An 18,593-nucleotide genomic window follows, 5' to 3' on the forward strand; every position below is an offset into this window, starting at 1 on the left:
AATGGCTAAAAAGTCAAGTAAAATAGTTAAGTTTCCAAACGAGGCCTAAGTTTCACCTCAAGTTTTTAGCTTTGTGAAGTCCCAAGTGTAACCAAATGACCAAAATACTCATTGGTATATTGTGTATTACCTTGTTTTGGTCCCTTCATTCCAAGTTGACAAAAGGCAGTCCCTCACCTATTAAAATCCTTATGGCCTGTTTGGTGCAGTTTATTATAAGTTAAAAGTTGATAATTAGAAAGCAAAAAGTCAAAAGCACCCTTCTCCGAACTTCTAGATAATCAACTTTTTTTAGCTTATTCAAGTTATTTCTACCTTATAAGTTGTGATGACCTCGCCATGTATATTATTTCATTTGGTTAATTAAGGAGATTTGAGATTTTAATTAGTTGTTATCCTAATTTAATTTAGGATTTATGAGAATTGTGGAATCTGATTCATATATGATTCTATTAAAGATTTATTTTGAAATTAAAAATTAAGGGTCCAAACAGCTTAAGGAAGTGAAATTAAGAAGTTGAATCAATTTAATTTTAATTACGGGCCCATTTAGGAGTTTAATTAAATATTCGATTCAGTTTAGTAAAATTGAGATTCGATTAATTAGGTCCGAATTGGAGTTAATTAAGTTAATTAAGTTATGAAGGGTGAGAATTGTGATTATTACGAATTAAATTTACTTATGAGGTGTCTAATTTGAATATGTAATTTAATTGATGGAAATTTGAAGTCTGATCAGAAATTGAAGGCCTAAATGATTTGAGAAATCAAAATTGATGATGACAATAAGTTTAATTTAATATTTGGAGCTTTTGGGAGTTTGATTAAAAATCTGATAAATTTAAACATTATTAATTGGGCTCTAAAGGAAGTTAAATTAGACTAATTAAATTAAGTGGATTTGTGATTAGTAATCAAGATTTATTAAGACTAATTGTTGCTTAATTAAATTAATTTTGATCATTGTCGAATAATCTAAAATTGAGGGTGTATTTGAAGGTGGGTGTGCAGAGAAATCTGTGTGTGCAGAGAAAGCTATGGGTGTATGTGTATAAGTGGGAATATAAGGAGAGAGAGAGTAGGCAACTTCTTCCTTTCTTTGTACTGGGTAAAACCGTGAGTTAGAGAGAGAGAGAGAGAAAGCTTTGTGCTGGTGGGTTTGAAGGAAATTCAAGAAAGGAAAATGCAAGATCATCAAGATGCTATCAATTGAAGATTAAAGGTAGGGATTTCAATCTTGATTTTTGAAGAATTCATGTATCACACTTGAAATTAATGATGAGTTTGAATTCAATTTCATATAATTTGGAAGAAATTAGAAAACAAAGATGAAGAGATTAAGTTAGGTTCATAGTTGTGGAAATTAATTGTTTTGGGTTTAATGTTGTGATCTTGCATGAAATTAAGCCTCATTGTTACATGCATGGGCAAACTCTACAAGATTAATACTTTAATTAAACATGCATTATAAAATTTCAAGGGTTTGAGATTTTAATTCATGTTTAAAAGGCTTATGGATTTGAATTTGGGTCTAATATGGAGAAAATAAATTAAATCTAAATTTGGACAAATTTGAATATAAATTATAAGTTATATTTGAGAATCAAAAATTAGTTCGATCTTGATTTAAATTTCTTACATGTAAATATTTTTGAAAGGGCTTTATAGCTTAAATTTATGTTTTATAAAGTAAAGAAAGAAGAGTGTTGGAATTATTAGATTCATGAAATTATTGGTTTACTGATCAATTGGATGGCCGTTTTGGAGATTGAGATTTGAGTTAATCTAGGTTTGAATGTGATGTAAAAATTGGGAATTTTGGTGCTAGGAAATTTATATATTGAAATTGATTTGATAAATGGTGGATTGGGTATCTCTATGTTCAATAAACGATTTTGGAGGAATTTTATTAATGATTGAAGTGGTTTTACTTAAGTTGTTGGGTTTATGAAAATGTTCATTTTTTACTTTTGTGGCTTAATTGATGGTGGTATTGTGCATATAAATTGGTTGGATATTTAAAAAGGTTAATAACTAAAAAATGTACAACGGATGGGTGTTGTGGAGATTGGGTAAATTGTTTGTTTGGGTGACTTGAAGTTGGAGGAGTTCTTTAGCTTGTCATTCCATAACATGTCTTATTTAGGATCAATTTTGTAGATGTTGTAATTTTCATTGAAAGCTTTTCCTTAATTTTAGATCCTATTTACTAATTGTTAGGATTGAAGGAAGGCGTCTCTACACCTCTTGGGAATTAATTCGTAGGGTTTCAAATCCACGCTTTTGCTATTTTTAGAGGTGAGTATACTTACCATGGAAATTTACCTTATCTCTATCTTTAATACAAAGTTTGAAAATATTTTTTGAATTAAAGGAAGTAACACATTTCATCATGATATATGTATAAGAAGAAAATCTATAAATTTATTGAGGTCAAATGTTAAGCTTAAATAAATATATGATTTCATTTGTATAATAAAGCACTAATTTTTTTTATGAGAATTTATTTAAGTTGAGTCCTTCAAAGTTTATGATGATGATGATTAAATGACAATGAAACATCATGCGAGAGTATTTATTTTTATTGATCATATAACCGAATATAGCCTTTGGGGCCACAAGGGCCGAAATGCTTTGGGGTCCTGGGGACCGAAATGCTTTAAGGACCATAAGGGTCGTTGTACATAAGGGGTCCTAGGGACCGAAAGATTGAAATGAGAATTGAAATGCTACGATGACATGAGTTATGTTCCTATGATTATGTTTTGGGTAACGGTATCGTCACTACCTAAGTCGTGAGGTAACGCGACCCTAAGGCTATGTAGTGGTTTGTATGATGGACATGAAATCTTAAGGTATTGAAAAGTTGTATTTTTGTTTATTTTCCTTATTCAAATGTATTTTTCCTGCATTATGAGATTCTTTGAAAAAATCTTGATAACGGTTTATGTAAAATTTTCTCAATTTTTAAAAATTTCAGTCCAATTAAGCTCGTGTTTATTATCTTATTTTGAACCTAATCGGAAGGAGCAAGCTTTATAACTCCATGGGATTGGTATACTCATTGGGCTCTAGAACATTTTTTTTAATTAATTTTTTTTTCCAAATTTCTAGACTTTTGTGTGGCTCGTCTCAACTTGGAAGATTAGAGTTTCTGGAGGATTAAATGTGAACATTTGGTAGTTGATGTTTTGTTTAGGGTCACTCTAGGATGTAGTTTTATCCTTTGTTTTATGAAGTAGGTTGATTATAAATATTTGCTTGTGAAGTTGGATGTATTGATGGATTCACGAATAGTATGATTTATTTTGGGGGGTAGTGGTGCATGGGAACTATCTTAGTAACATGATGATATTTTTGTCTTTGAATGGATCATCTCATATATGTTGGCCAATCGAAGGGTCTTATGCACTATTGGTGATGTGATATAAGAATTAAACAGGTGATTATTGTGTACAGGCATTATAGCATTTGATCTCGATAAATAAATTTCATAAATATCAAATTTAGACATTGGATGCATAGAATGAAAGATGATGTTTTGACGATTGAAAAAAAAAAAAAAAAAAAAAAAAAAAAAAAAAAAAAAAAAAAACCTAACAGCTGAACACACCTTTGACACCCTTGCGCATCTTAAATATAAGGGTGAAGCCATCTGACAATAGATGATAATTTAAAAAGGCTTTTAATCTCCCAAACAGTTTTTAATGTGCGTTAACAAACTTACGTTAGGACCTATCTTTTGATAAGTTCTTATGGTTAAATGTTACACTAATTATTCATATTATTTTGGCCCTCTAATTAAGTAAAATGACGTAAAAGAATGCTAGATTTAAAATCTTCCTTTTCACTGATTTAATCTACCAAGCAACCTGAGAATACAACTAAATTGTTAAGTAACCTAACAATCAACACAAAAATCCCTATTAAAGAAGATTTATGTAGTCGATCCTACTTGATTGGAACATAAGACTAATTTGATTTAGATTTAGTTTGATTTTGTATGAAGGTCTCACAACTTTCAAAATACTTATTATTCATCAAATGTTTTCCAAAAGTTGAGTTACATGGTATGAACCTTCTGTCCATTTACTTGATATGAAAAATGAGATCAACTAATGTCAAAATGTCAACTTGATCAAAAAGTGGGATGCAACATGGGTAGTGCCAGCATGAGCTTTTTGGTTCGTAAGCAAACTTTTATGATGGATTCTTCATACATATTAAAAAAAAAAAAAAAAGAAGAAGAAAAAATTGTGAGTAAATAACAAGTACTCACATCCACATAAAATTTACTTGTATATATAATTACTTAAATTATATGCTAAAATTTGCTTCCGTTCATTAGATCTGAAGAAATCATTATAAGAACTCAAAAACATAAAATCTGGTCTTGTTTCATAGTTTAACAAAATCTAGTTTATAACGAGAAAAAAAAAATCCAAAAACAAAATCCAAAGTCATAATAAAAATGAACTAGATCCAGTGAAAAATTACTATGAAACTCATCTATATATTTGTTTAAAAAAAAAAACAAAAAAAACTCATCTATATATCTTGAATTTTAGATTCCATTCTTTTCTTGCTAAATGTAAATGAAATGGCTCTTTGGATGTTGGACTTGAATAGAGACCCTCATTTGAATGAGGATTAAAAGGATAATTTTATTCTATTTATGAGTAAAAAATTGGGGCTTTTAGCAGTGATTTGTGCGCATATGCACAAGGCCAACCTTGGTGGATCATGAATCACCCCTACAACGATAATATTTGGAGCAACCTCTACTACAAGGGTTAAATTGTGGTGGAAGACAACCACTAGTCTTATTGTAAGCTTCACCACTTGCACCACCATTGCATACTGGTTGATTTCTCTTTAAAGCTCCTGGTGATATGTACTTCTTCGTCTCCAGAAACCTTTGGCTTACCTCTGACTCCATCACCATCTCCAAGTCGACATTACATTCTGCTATCGATCCGTTGCATTGTACAATTGCATCACTAGTCATAGAGAGAGAGAGAGAAACATCAAGACAAAGAAGGCAAAGGAGTAGGAGAAAGTAGAGATGGAGAGGTATAATGGCAGGGCTAGTTTCCATGGCTTCTGTGGCTTTACTTTGTTCCTTCCCACAATGAAGCACTTATAATGGAAATGGAGAATCCAAACTTTTTAAAAGGATGATAGTGGAAGCCAAACTAGATGCAGATGGACGACACTTTTACCGACCTTGTGACCTTACTTTGATGGTGTTTGTTTAGAAGGATTAAGTATGGGATAGAACTAATAATAGTCTATTCATATTAATAGTATGTTGTTTGATTGAAAATTTTTACACCGGACTATGAATTTCAAATCTACGGGATTATTTTATCTTAGGGGATGGGACACCATCCATAGGATAACTCATTCCATGAGATTAGGTAGTGAAATTTAATATCTTTTTAAAAATAAAATTTATGTATTAAATTATTTATACTATTATACTTAATAAAATTTATTTATTAAATTATTTATACTTTATTAAATTATTTATTTTAGTAATATGGTACTAATTATACTTAGTAAAGTAAAATAAAATTTCAAAATCTCAACTACAAATTAAAATAAATTTGTGTAATTTTTATTAATATTCTATTTATTTATTTTTTTAAAAGTTCTAGTAAAAAAATAAATAAAATTTATAATTCATATTTAATATTCCTATAATTTAGTAAATAATTCAAAAGGGCAAAATAGTCTTTTGAGCATTATCATTCTCCATAATATTCCAAACAAACATTGGATTTAATAGAATAGTTCAATCCAGACATATAATCCCATGACGAAACAAATATAAGATACAAATCCAGTCTAACCAAATAGTTCAGGGGCAATATATCTAAGGACTAGCAGTTTGGTGGATTACAATCCTTCCTTATCCAGTCCGTTCAAACAAACACACTCTTTAGTTATTATAATAATGTCTTTTTTTTTTAATTAAAAAAAAAAATAAGTTTTTCTTTGTTGTGAAATATTTTTAGTTTGTGTTTGACTTTTGAATTTGTAGAAAAATTTATGAAGAATAATGAAAAATAGGGGGAAAAAAAAAACCTTCTACTTTATTTATTTATATTGCGTTGATTAAGAGTTTTGTAAGTACGATTAATTCTTGATTACAATTGTAGTTTCCAATGGCTTTGTGGGTTTGGTTGTGAATTGAAGTGATGTTGATTACGAGGCTTTGTCGTGTTTTATTATGAGCTGAAACGGGCCGTGGTTATGAAGTTATTGTGGTGCTTTTGCAGTGAATCACTTTGGCTTTGGTTATGATCCAAATTCGTAGAAGTTATGAATCTTTGTGACAAATTTTTAATGCATACGGTATGTATCTTTCAGGAGTGTGTATAGTTTCAAGAATTTTGTAGGTAGATTCTATTGGTACATTGTTAATTTTTCTTGGGATAAAATATGATGTCCAGTGTCCACAAAGTTATGGTCGTTTCTTTTCTTTAATGATTATCAAATTATCAGTGCCGCTGATGCTGACATTTTTAGCTCATCAAAACATTCAAGTAGGAAAAAATTGCCCAGCATAAATCCACTAGTATAAATAAACTTAACAAATATAAAAAAGACCCTATACACACATAAGAAACAAATACATATACACAAAAAGTGAAGAACCAAATTCAAGCTCTCTTACAGAGATGCATAGACTCTTTGCTAACCGATTTGAAGTTGGAAACAGTTCATCAATAGAGAAGACGTTGCTCAGTTCATCAATAGAGAAGACGTTGTTGTAAGAACTAGGTTCGGTCATAGATAACTCAACACCAATCTCGATACGAGCCTCCCAAGTCTCCTGCAATTGCAATGCTAACTGGAGACTCGTTACCACATCATTCATGGAGGGTCGTTGGATTACCAGATAAAGAATACAACTCAATGCAATCTTGACAAACTCCTTGAAGCATTCTGGTGCTATTTTCCCAATCAGATATGGATCAATGATTTGATCAATGGTTCCTCTTTTGCAGCTACTTTTGAACCAACAGTGAAGGGAGTACTCACCTTCATTCGGGCCGGAAGTATGCAATTTCTTGGCACACAATAATTCCAGCAACACCATACCAAATGAATATACGTCAGATTTTGTTGTCAATTTTCCATGTAAGTACTCTGGTGCAATATATCCAATAGTGCCACAAATCATTGAAACTGTTAATGATTCATTTGCAATGTCATTGGGTATTAGTTTAGAGATTGCAAAATTAGTAACTTTTGCAACCCAATTCTCGTCCAACAGAATATTGGCTGGCGTTACGTCGCAGTGGATAACTCTATGCTTCACACTCGAATGGAGATGTTGTAGTCCTCGTGCTACACCAATGCAAATCTTGAGTCGCTCTTTCCACAAAAGTGGATTGCGGTTTATTTTGAATAAATGATCTTCCAAGGATCCGTTTGTCATGTAATCATGCACGCGGATTAACTCTGGTTTCTCATAGCAGAATCCAATTAAAGAGGCTATGAGGGGGTGACTGTCGAGTAGGGAGTGTACCTCAATCTCAACCCTAGCTTCTTTCCAGAGTTGCAATGATTTCGACTCCTTGAACCTTTTGATCGCAACAATACCAGTTTCCCCGTCCAAATACCCTTTGTACACCTTGCAAAGCTGACCTTCTCCAATCAAACGATCCTCACTGAAATCATTTGTGGCTGCTCGAATATCAGCTAGTGAGAAGCGACGGAGTTGTCGGGTGACACTATCTGGAAGTGGTTCCCAAAATGAATCATTTGATGGTCCATTCTCATTTCTCTCCCTCCACCAACGATTCATACCTTTAGGCACAGTTGCAATACCCCGAAGCACCTTTCCGATTATTCCCCCTGATCGTCCTTTACGTTGTGACAACAATGCAAGACCAAGAGTCCCCACCACTTCAGCCATTGTAGGCCTTTCCTTTGAACCAGTACGTAAACAATTGCAGGCAACTTCTACAAATTACTTTAGACTTTGTGGTGTTATTTGCCCAATCAATGAGGGATCAATGATTCGATCAACCTTTCCCTTTTTAATGTGTCGTTGAGCCCAAAGGATTAAACTAATTTCCTCCTCCTCGAGTCTTGTATTCACCGGCGGCCTCCCGCGGACAACTTCCAACAACACCACACCGAAGGCATACACATCAGATTTCTTGGTTAGTCTCTGGGTATAGAAATAAACTGGATCAAAATACCCAAATGTACCTTTGACTTTTGTGCTAACATGGGTTGCTGAATTGCTTGTACTGCCTTTGGACAGCCCAAAATCTGAAATCTTGGCTACGCAATTCTCATCCAACAGAATGTTTGTGGTCTTCACATCTCGGTGTATGAAACTTTGATCGGTACCAGAATGAAGGTAGTCTAACCCTCATGCTGCACCGATGCAAACGTTGAGCCTTCGCTCCCATGTGAGATGAAAAGTACTAATTTCAGTCTGGTTTCTACTGGTTTTATAGAGATGATCGGCTAGGGTCCCACGAGCCATGTATTCGTAAACAAGGATCATTTCTTTGCAGTCGCTGCATAGGCCGATCAGAGAAACAAGATGAGTGTGTCGGAGCTTAGACAACATCTTGACCTCATTCCAGAACTCCTCTGCGCCTTGATTGGACTCTGCTTTCAACCTCTTTATGGCAACAGCTGTAGCACCATTGTCGATGAACCCCTTGTATACCTTACCAAATCCGCCAATCCCAATAACTAATTCTTCATTAAAATTGTTGGTCATTGATTGTATCTCAGCTAGTGAAAAGCAACGGCATGAGTACGCAGATTTAATCACAACGCTTGAAATTGCATCATCAGCACTTAAATCAGACATATCTTTGATATTTGGTACCAGTAACCCTAGAAGATGATCAAAAAAGATGAATTTTTGCCGTATGATTTGTGCTGTATGGGAAAATATATGAAACAAAAGATGAGTGTTTTAGAAGATGATCAAAAAAGATGATCAGAATATATGAAAGAATATACCAGTAACACTAAATATATGAAAGAATTTACCGGTAACACTAGAAGATGAAAAAAAAAGATTAGTTTTTTAGAGATGAGAAAGAAACAAAGAGTGGTCTCTGATTGAAACAGGAGTTAATGTAAGTCGCGGTCAATCGCATTCTCACCGTCTAAACCTGACATATCTTGAGCTTTGGGGGATATATATATATATATCAAAGAATGTGCCAGTCACACTGGATTCAGGTATCTAGTGATAGTTTTCAGAGACGAGAAAGACAAAGTGCTCTCTTTTTGAAACATTGACTTCAATGTTTTGCCCTATGATTTGCGTTGTATCGGAAAATATCATTTCGCCCATCAAACTTTCACGTATTTTTTAATTTGACTTCTACATTTTGATTAATACCAATTTCACATTCAAACTTTTGAAATTTTGATCAATTTGGCCCCTGTTGTAACATTTCGTCAATAATTGGATGGAATGTGCTGATATGGAGGGCAAATTGATTTTTAAGGTATAATTTGAGGAGTAAAATGAAATTTCAAATGAACTTTGGTGCTACGTCAGCACATTCCGTCCAATTGTAAATGAAATGTGATGACAGGTCAAATTTATCAAAATTTTGAAAGTTTGAGTGTAAAATTGATATTAATCAAACTCGGCAGGTCAATTTAAAAAAATGCGAAAAAGTTTAAGAAGCAAAATGATATTTCTTCTGTATCCTTTTAGTAGTGATGTTTAATGTAGAATTAAAATTATTACTGTATTATTGTTATTATTATTATTATCAACAGGAAAAGGTCAAGGACCAAAAAAATAATATACAATTTGACTTTTTTTAGCCATCTTTTTATACAGAAAATATTGGAAGTGGACTAATGAGCAGCCACCATTATTCTAACCCTACCCTTAGGACCCCCACTCCAACAACCTTCCTTTGGTAGCCCCCCCCCCCTTCAGTCACCTCCCCCGGTTCCCATCCCCTACTGCAAACCTTTTCTTCATTGGTGACCCCCTCTCTCTTCCTCCTTGACAACCCTCATCTCCCTTGAAACTATAAGAGCATGTTTGATTAGTAGAATTATAGCATATGATTCAAATTGTTAATTCATGGATTCACGACTTTATATTTGATTGCAAATTTTATTAATCAAATTACATGTACAACGGTCATTTAATTCGACGAAATCAACGAATTTTTAACATTGAGAGGGGCTGTGGATCATAATTTCAAATATGAAAGAAAAATAAAATAAAATGAATATATAATAAATGGTTACTTCACTAATTTTATTTGATACCTAATTTTGCATTAATTCATAGGATTATTAATCATTTTACTATTAATCCTGTTAATCAAAAAAGGCCTAGGAGAATTTGGTTCCGATTAGGAACCCTTAATAGATTTATGGACGATAGCAAGCATGGCGGACATTGATAATAATAAAACACAACTCACTCATATATATAAACCAAAACTTGTAGAGATGTACGACCTTCAGCACCTAAGGAACTCTCCTATTCAATGGAGAATGAGCTTTGGAGAATTATGTGGAGGTTTTTGTAACTCTTTTGGTATTGTGTGATCATGTGATGCACATTGCGATATGGTATCTAGGTGTGGTGCCTAGAATTTTGTTTTCCTCATTTTTCTTAAATCTTTTTACACTTTTAGCATCTAATACCCCCTTAACCAGATCTGATTGAACCTTCTTTCTAAATCTTGATTGAACTTATTTTATATCAATAAACCCTTCAAACCACCTCAAGTCAGCCCTTTATCATTCTACAAATATTGCACACAAAAGAGTCAAAATTTAGCATGGTACTGTACACATCACCCAAAACAGGCACCAAAATCCTTTCCTTTCATTTCTTACCCTTACCCTTTAGTCACCCCATACAAACCTTAAAATCTCATCTTACATATTTTTACCAACTTATCAATCACACGATGTTAATTTTTTGCATTAGGATTGTAGCACTCTGCTGCTGCTGCACGTTAATTTTGGACTTGCTAAGAGACTCACTTATGTAGGAGACTGTTCCATGCACTCTTCCTACAGCAAAGAAACCACTTAGTTTTTAAGATAAACCATATGGTTCTAGATTTCTTGGATCCTTAATCATAAACTGCAAACAAAAAATGCTTTAATTGTTAAACTACAATCAGAAAAATTGACCAAAAAAAGGCTTTCTTGAAATTTTAAGCAGCAAGTGTGTGGTCTGGTCTCATGTTTAGAACAAATCATTCTTAATGATTGATCATAGAAATGATTTGCTAATAGTTTTGCTTTAATTGTTGGTAGGCACCTGGATCCTTTAAACACCATGGGATGCGATACTCAACTACAGTGCCAAATTATCCTGACACACATGAGGACTTCATGCCCACTAATAAGCTTCAGAATTCTGACCTTTCTTTGAAGGACATTGTTGAGCAGGTTGACTGTAGTCAGCTGTACCCTTCACATTAGATATTGAGTCTTAAGCCTTTTTTTTTTTTTCTCTCTCTCTCTAATTATCCAAATTAAAGTTTAGTCATGTTTTTTAATCTTTTTTTATTGATAGCTTTTGGCTTCTATGGCAGGATGTCAATGACAACCATGTGATGATTTACATGAAAGGAGTGCCTGATCTTCCTCGGTGTGGATTCAGCTCATTAGCAGTGAGAGTGTTGAAAGAATATAGCACGTGTTCTGTCGCTTCGTTTTACAACAATATTCATACATTCCCTGGTTCAGTTTTGGCTTGAGCAACCATATATTTATGTGAGCTTGAATAATTTATGCTTTTTTATGTGGTCTACATGTGACTATTTGGTATGGTAGGTGGCCTCTTCTAAATTTTTGAAGTATCTGTGTTAGACACTGAACACTTGAGTAAGGGTATACCGTATATGATGTGTGACCAACATGCTTATTTAGAGATGCACCCATCAAGTATGGATAAGTAGTCAGGTTTTCTATGCACAATACTCCCATTATATGCATAAAATGTTGCATGTTAGTTTGTAAACTTCATTTTATCATAACAAATAAAAGAAATATTTTATAAATATGACCTCTAGCCTTGTCCTGGTATCCTTGGATATGAATATTAGATAAATTTGACACTTGAACACATACCTTCTAAGAAGTATAGAAACGGGCATGTGGCACGAGACGGACACAACATCGACACACTAACACAGAATTTTTCAAAAAAATAAAGGACACATCACGTGGGGGACATATGCAAAATATATAATTTTATATATTTATTGTTTGGCATATATAAGAATAAACCATTAGTATATGTCATATATGTGAATAATCAATTCAGAGATAATAGTTTTTAAAGTCTAAAAAAGATGAGAATAGGTATGAATTTACTTTGTTTTTTATTATTATTGTTGTTCAATTCCAAGTTATTTTATTCAAACTTGTAATGTGTTTTATGTGTGTATAAACAATAGACATGTGTTTTACAAGTGTCTGAATCGTGTCCAAGTTTTGAAAAAATTTAAAAATAGTTGGACATATTTGGATGTGTCTGACTAGTGTCATTGTCGTGTCGGTGTACACCACCTCTTTAGAAGTGTCCGTGCTTCTTGATATACCTCCACCCAAAACTTGCATTTGGTTGTTTAGTCAACTTTGTCAAAATGACAAATCAAAGAGCATTTTTGTTTTTGTTTTTGTTTTTGTTTTTTTTTTTTTTTTTTTTTTTTATGGAAAAAGAATAGTTGTGAGAGATGACCATGTATTTGGCTTAAGTTGTCTTAGGAAAGTACAAGAAGATGAGACAATGGAAGCTCTAAAAGAGGAGCAGACTGGAGCTAATTTTGTAGCTCGAATTTTATTTTGTGTCGTACTTCTTGAACTTTGAGCTGGGCCTTGCACCTTGCCGACTTGACTACATTAAGTTGTTTGTGGCATTTTTACTGTTGATATGCTTTTTTCAGATGTTCCTTTGAGTGCCAGAAACATATTGGAAGACCCTGAGCTTAAGAATGTTGTCAAGTCATTCAGGTAACGTAGTACTTGATATCATTCTAGAACATCCATTTAGCATTGTTACACATCTAGAGAGCAGCAAGAGCTTGCTTCTCAGATATAAAGCACCCTCCTATTGGCAATTCTTAATAATACAGGATGAACTCAAATTACTGTAATAATTGACATTATTGTTTATTGGGAGATATGAGTTTGCATCAGGGGTAATGGTTGTAAAATTGTATAAGTTTTTCAAGGTGTATGACTGCGTGTTCTGTTTTTGCATTTTGTTTGCTTTATTACATCTTTTCAATTGCCCCCTTGCAATAAAAGTAGCTGATGTTTGTGAATAATTTTTTAATGTGAGACTTGATGTTTCTTGTTGTTTCCTTATCTTTTGGGCAAATTACATGGACCTCTCCTGAGGGATCTGATAATTACAAGGACCTCCCCTGTAGATACCTCAGGGGATCAATGTAAAAAACCAAAAAAAAAAAAAAAAGTAGGCGGAGAACTTGTTTTAAGAACATGATATCATAAAAATAGAGTATATTTGTTCTAAAATTAATATGGTGTGGAACTTAAAATGAATTTCCTAATGATGTATTTGAATAGTAGTTATTTCAAGTGAGGTTACAATTTATCTAATTGAATGCTCCATCCAACAGTGGCTAAAAGATACATGGCGATGCCAGAATGTTTTCAAAAGTTGGTGAACACTTGTTCAGCCAGTTTTTCATTTATCAAATTTATTTCCATTTCAACAGTTTACTTTTATAGTAATTTTCCTTGTTGCCTTATTGATGAAGGTATATGTTTATCTTTTGGGAAAATTACACGAACCTTCCATAACAATTGCCCAAATTACAACTGCGTTGGAAGTACAGACACAAGCCCTGGAACACAATAATTTCAAAAAATTCAGGACATGGAGACAGTGGGGGGATATGTAAAAAAAATATTTTATTTGCTATGTATGTAAATATTACATTCATAAACAACTAAAATTAACAAAAACCAGCACTAATTTAACATAAAAAAAAAGTAAATTTTAATTAGCGAAAGACTAAGGCTTTGTTTGGCATGTGCTAAACAATTATCTTATTTGGGTCACATCACCTCTTATTTGGGTTATATCACCTCTCTACTATATCACTTCAACCCCAACCCACATTTCACATTTTTTTCATAAAAAGTTAAAAAGTATACTAATTTAGCACTTCCCAAACAACCCCTAAATCTGTGTTGCATTAGGCTCCAAGGATTGTTAGAAGGTTGTTTCTCCACTTCACAAATGTGTTTTAGATGTGTGTTACATTGCCGATGATTTCATAAGATTTTTATATTTTTTTAAAAAACCAATCCTTTTGTTTCCAAAAATTATAATATGGCCCAAGAAATTAGCTTTGAAAAATTAAAATAAGACTTGTCGTGTCCTAAATCGTGTCCCACCATATCTAACGTGTCTCTCGCCATGTTTACAAGCACCCTTGTTGTGTACCCTAAAAAAAATGGACACGACTACAACACTTATTTGAAGTGTCATTGCTTCATAGATAGCTGATCCCATTAGGATAGGACAATGACACTGGCTCCCCTAACATTTGAGTAGGCATATCATTGAGTGCCTCGCCGTTAGGTGTCAAGAAAGAGAGATGGATGGAATATTACGGTGTTGATAATTTTTGGATTAAATTTTCTATTTTTACCCTTCAAGAAATGGGTCAACTCTTTTAACCTTTACCAGTTTACCTTTAGTCACTCTTACTCTTTTTTCCCATCCATTCTCCCTCTCTGTGTTCCCCCTTCCCCTCTTAGACTTCCCTACCACTTACCATGCCACGGCCTCCTCCCACCCCACCCCACTACCCCCAACGATCCCTCCCCTCATGCCATTGCCTCAGCTCCCCAAACACCATGCATTTTCTTCCCTTTATTCCATCATGCTACCACCAACCTCTCACCTCAACCCAACCTTCTCGCCCAGACACAAACGAGAGATATAGCTTGGCTCTAGGTTCATGCCAATGATGATCATCGATGGCCTCCACGTCAAACCTCATTGCCTTCCATGGCCCTCCAATGCCGCGTCCAGTGCAATCCTAGCTGCGACCCCAACCCCTGCGTCATGATCCAACGCCTTCCAACTCCAAAGCCCCCCTTTCCTGTATCAACTAAACATGTTTGATTTAAGTGTTTTTTTCCTTGATTGCTTGACTCACGGATGTTTTTTTTTTTTTTGGCTTAATTTAGGGCAGACAGAGAGGGTGTTTGATGAATCAAGGGTAGAGAGGAATTTTTTTTTTGCTTGATTATGTTGTTTATTGTTTTGATTTTTTTGTTCTTTGTGTGTGGTGGCAGTGGTCGTGTTGGATAGTTATAGGGGGGAATTGGAGGATGAGATAGGGTGGAGGAGAGGGTGAAGGAGTGTAGCGGAGGAAGGTGAGAAAGATAGAGAGAGGTAGGGTGTAAACATGGCCTGCCGGCTTGAGGCCTGACCAGACCTGCCTATATCCCCCCGGGCTAGGGCATGGGCCATCGGTTTTTTGGGTGGGCTAGCCTAAGGCCCATTGGACTAATCTAAGGCCAGGCCCACCCCGCCCAACGCCTAACTTAATTTTTAAGCTATTTTTGTTTTTTTTTTATTATAAAAAAACTAAGAAATGCCAATCCCACCCCAGGCCCGATGACCCACTAGGCCAAAATTTTGCACAAGTGGCTTGGCCCGATTTTTTGCGGGAGCTTGACAGGCTTGACGGCGGGCCGACTCAGGCCGAGCGAAAATTACACCCCTAGAGAGAGTTCATTTTTATCACTTCATATTTTCTATTAATGGAGTTAACTTTTGAGGCGCATTAGGGGATGTCGGTCTCATTTCTCCATACTAGTGGGCCTCTTATTATTTGGGCAATAGTTAGGGGAGGTCCTTGTAATTTGGCCTTCTTTTTTTAACGGTACTTCATTTGTTGTTTTATATATATGGCCAAATCTTGATTGAATTTTTCGGGATGTGGCTGTATCATCTATATATATATATCCACAAGGTTGCCTATGTGTCCATTGCACATGATGTTGGGATCATTTGTGAGAATAAGCTATTAAGCTTAGTTGTCATGACTCCTGATTCATTGATGCAAATTACTGAGAAACAACATTTGCAAATGGAGTTGTTGTTGGTCTTTACTTAGCGACCATTTTGGTCCAAAATGTTGATAAAAAAAATGTATAGTTTGTAATTGTTTCAATTTGTCCCATGGTCTTTCATTGCACATGATGTTGGGATCATTTGTGAGAATAAGCTATTAAGCTTAGTTGTCATGACTCTTGATTCATTGATGCAAATTACTGAGAAACAACATTTGCAAACGGAGTTGCTATTGGTCTTTACTTAGCGACCATTTTGGTCCAAAATGTTGATAAAAAAATGTCTAGTTTGTAATTGTTTCAATTTGTCCCATGGTCTTTCATTGCAGCAACTGGCGCACGTTTCCATAGATATTCATCAAGGGGGAGTTTGTTGGAGGATCAGACATCATTCTCAACATGCACTAGGTATTCTCATACCAAAATTGTTATTCTTTAGCCTGGTATACATTGCTTTAATGGTTTGGTCTGTCATGCAGATTGGTGAGTTGAAGGAAATGCTTAAAGATATTGCAGCCAACCAGGAGAGTTAAGAGTAAGTTTATCATTACTGAACATATAGAGTCAACAAGGAATATATTTATCTTTGATGATGAAGAATTATGGGATATAAGCATGTTCAGCTTTGAATGTTTGTTGACTTGATCCAATAATGTTTAGTTGAAGTATGGATCCCATTCCTTTGATGTTTAATGTTCTTAGCTACCAAAATTTTGAACGTGAGTCAGTGTAGAAAACTTTGTGAATAATTGGACCATTGAGGATAAAAAATTAGCCCTCTCTCTAAGCTTTTAGATGAGTTGATGGCCAATAATTCAACATGGTTTTAGAGTTCACATTGTAATCTTCTGGTGAGACAATAGCAAGAATCATATCAACTTGTCTATTCAAGCATATAAAGACATCATGCACATATTTTGAGCTCCTCAGTTCTTGTTCTTTTTATTTTATTTCCCTCAAAATTATTTCCTTTTTTTGTCTCTGTTTTTGTGCTTTACTCTTGCAAGCTGGTAGATGCCTCCTGAATACATTTTGTAGTAAGCTTGTATGGTGTAAGACAGTCCTCTTTCTGTAGGTGTTATGGCAACTAGCCTAGTTTCTCAAGTCGCGGTGGTTCCTCTTCCTTCAATGTTTGAGAGGTCTAGAAACTTCATTTTAAGTAGATTTTGATTTACTAGATGAAGGGTTTGTGTAGACGCACCCGAACGTCCTGGGAAAATCCTGTTTTGTTCATATGGGCTCACTACAGTTCGGACTCAAATGTCACGGTTCTGAATCTAATCTCGCAAAGTGCAATGCAAGACCGATAAATCACCAAAGAGTCCAAATCCGGCAAATCGTTTTGAAAAACTAATTTTCAGAAAGACGTGCCAAACATGGACTGCTTTGCCAGATACAGAGTCGCCACCTAAATATTTTATTTTGGGGGAATTTAGGAAACCCTGACTCGTTGCTTAAGGCCACGTGTCCGTCATCACCAAAGTTGTCTCGGTTCGGGAACTTGGGTACGATTGGGGCAGGTCAGCTATGAGCACCCCTGCTCGCCCGATCAAAGATCGGCCACTACTAAGCATGATATTTTGTTTTGAAAACATATGCGTTCTTATTCCGGTGTATTAGCCTAGAAATACTATGTGATGCACGCAACAAACAAGTATAGACTGGTCGCCTGGATTGGAACAAAACATTTCATGTTTGTTTATTTGAAAATGGTTTGATGGTGCTACTCGTAAGTAGGCTAAGACGTGGATTTGCCACCCTCAAGTGGGCTTAGAAAACAGGGTGATTTGCCACTCTCAAGTGGGCTTAAAATTCGCAATCGATGAATTGTTCCAATTCAAGTAACCCAACCTTCACCCACAGGCATTCAGGCAATTATATCACATAAGCAGTTAGCCTCATGGTAAGCATGCTATCATGGCAGTCACTCACACACATGCAAGGATGCTAAAGCATAAACACTTACCGAGTACTCCGAGCCAAAACGGAAACTAGTTAGTAATCAATGCATGATCCTAGCTATGTTAAGAATGCCTAATGCAACACATACAAAATGCAACTGGAAGTAGGCTTGGCTATTCTAAAATGGCATGTGAAATGCAACAATCGATACATGTATTCAACTTGGAATTGAAATACAATGCAGTTAGTATGATGCGCCGAGCTCGGTGCAAGCAAGACAGATGAATGGATACAAACATGCGAGCATAAGGATGCTAATTGAAACATGCCCTAAAACTAACCATCATAAGCTGGTAAATAAAAGGGAGAAAGGCGTGGGGTTGGAAGACATGCATCACACACACGCACACGCACACGCACGCCCTCTCGACGGAGGGTCCGAATAAATAATACAACACCAACTAGCTATTCTAAGCTAATCTAATTAAGCTAGTTATTACACAACCAAAATGAATAATAAATTACAGCTAATTATTACACAACTCTAATTAATTAACAAATTAACTAAGTAAGCAATTAAACTA

General features: G+C 34.8%; 1 protein-coding gene and 2 pseudogenes across 2 annotated transcripts; 1 reads left to right on the top strand and 2 right to left on the bottom strand.

The window, feature by feature from the left end:
• Window positions 1-1,089: 1,089 nt before the first annotated feature.
• LOC114284391 (monothiol glutaredoxin-S15, mitochondrial-like) lies at window positions 1,090-16,777 on the top strand (annotated as a pseudogene). The gene is made up of 8 exons (XR_014335343.1): window positions 1,090-1,222; window positions 2,221-2,298; window positions 6,285-6,360; window positions 11,296-11,430; window positions 11,577-11,676; window positions 12,933-12,999; window positions 16,437-16,515; window positions 16,587-16,777. The product of XR_014335343.1 is annotated as a monothiol glutaredoxin-S15, mitochondrial-like (transcript).
• LOC145795107 (receptor-like protein kinase FERONIA) lies at window positions 6,602-7,930 on the bottom strand. Its single transcript, XM_082877971.1, has one exon. It carries the CDS (start codon window positions 7,928-7,930, stop codon window positions 6,617-6,619), a length of 1,314 nt encoding a protein of 437 aa, XP_082734097.1. The 3' UTR covers window positions 6,602-6,616.
• LOC145795108 (putative receptor-like protein kinase At5g38990) lies at window positions 7,985-8,934 on the bottom strand (annotated as a pseudogene).
• Window positions 16,778-18,593: the final 1,816 nt, after the last annotated feature.

Source organism: Camellia sinensis, chromosome 7, assembly GCF_055761805.1.
Source record: "Camellia sinensis isolate YWXY chromosome 7, ASM5576180v1, whole genome shotgun sequence".
Taxonomy (NCBI): domain Eukaryota; kingdom Viridiplantae; phylum Streptophyta; class Magnoliopsida; order Ericales; family Theaceae; genus Camellia; species Camellia sinensis.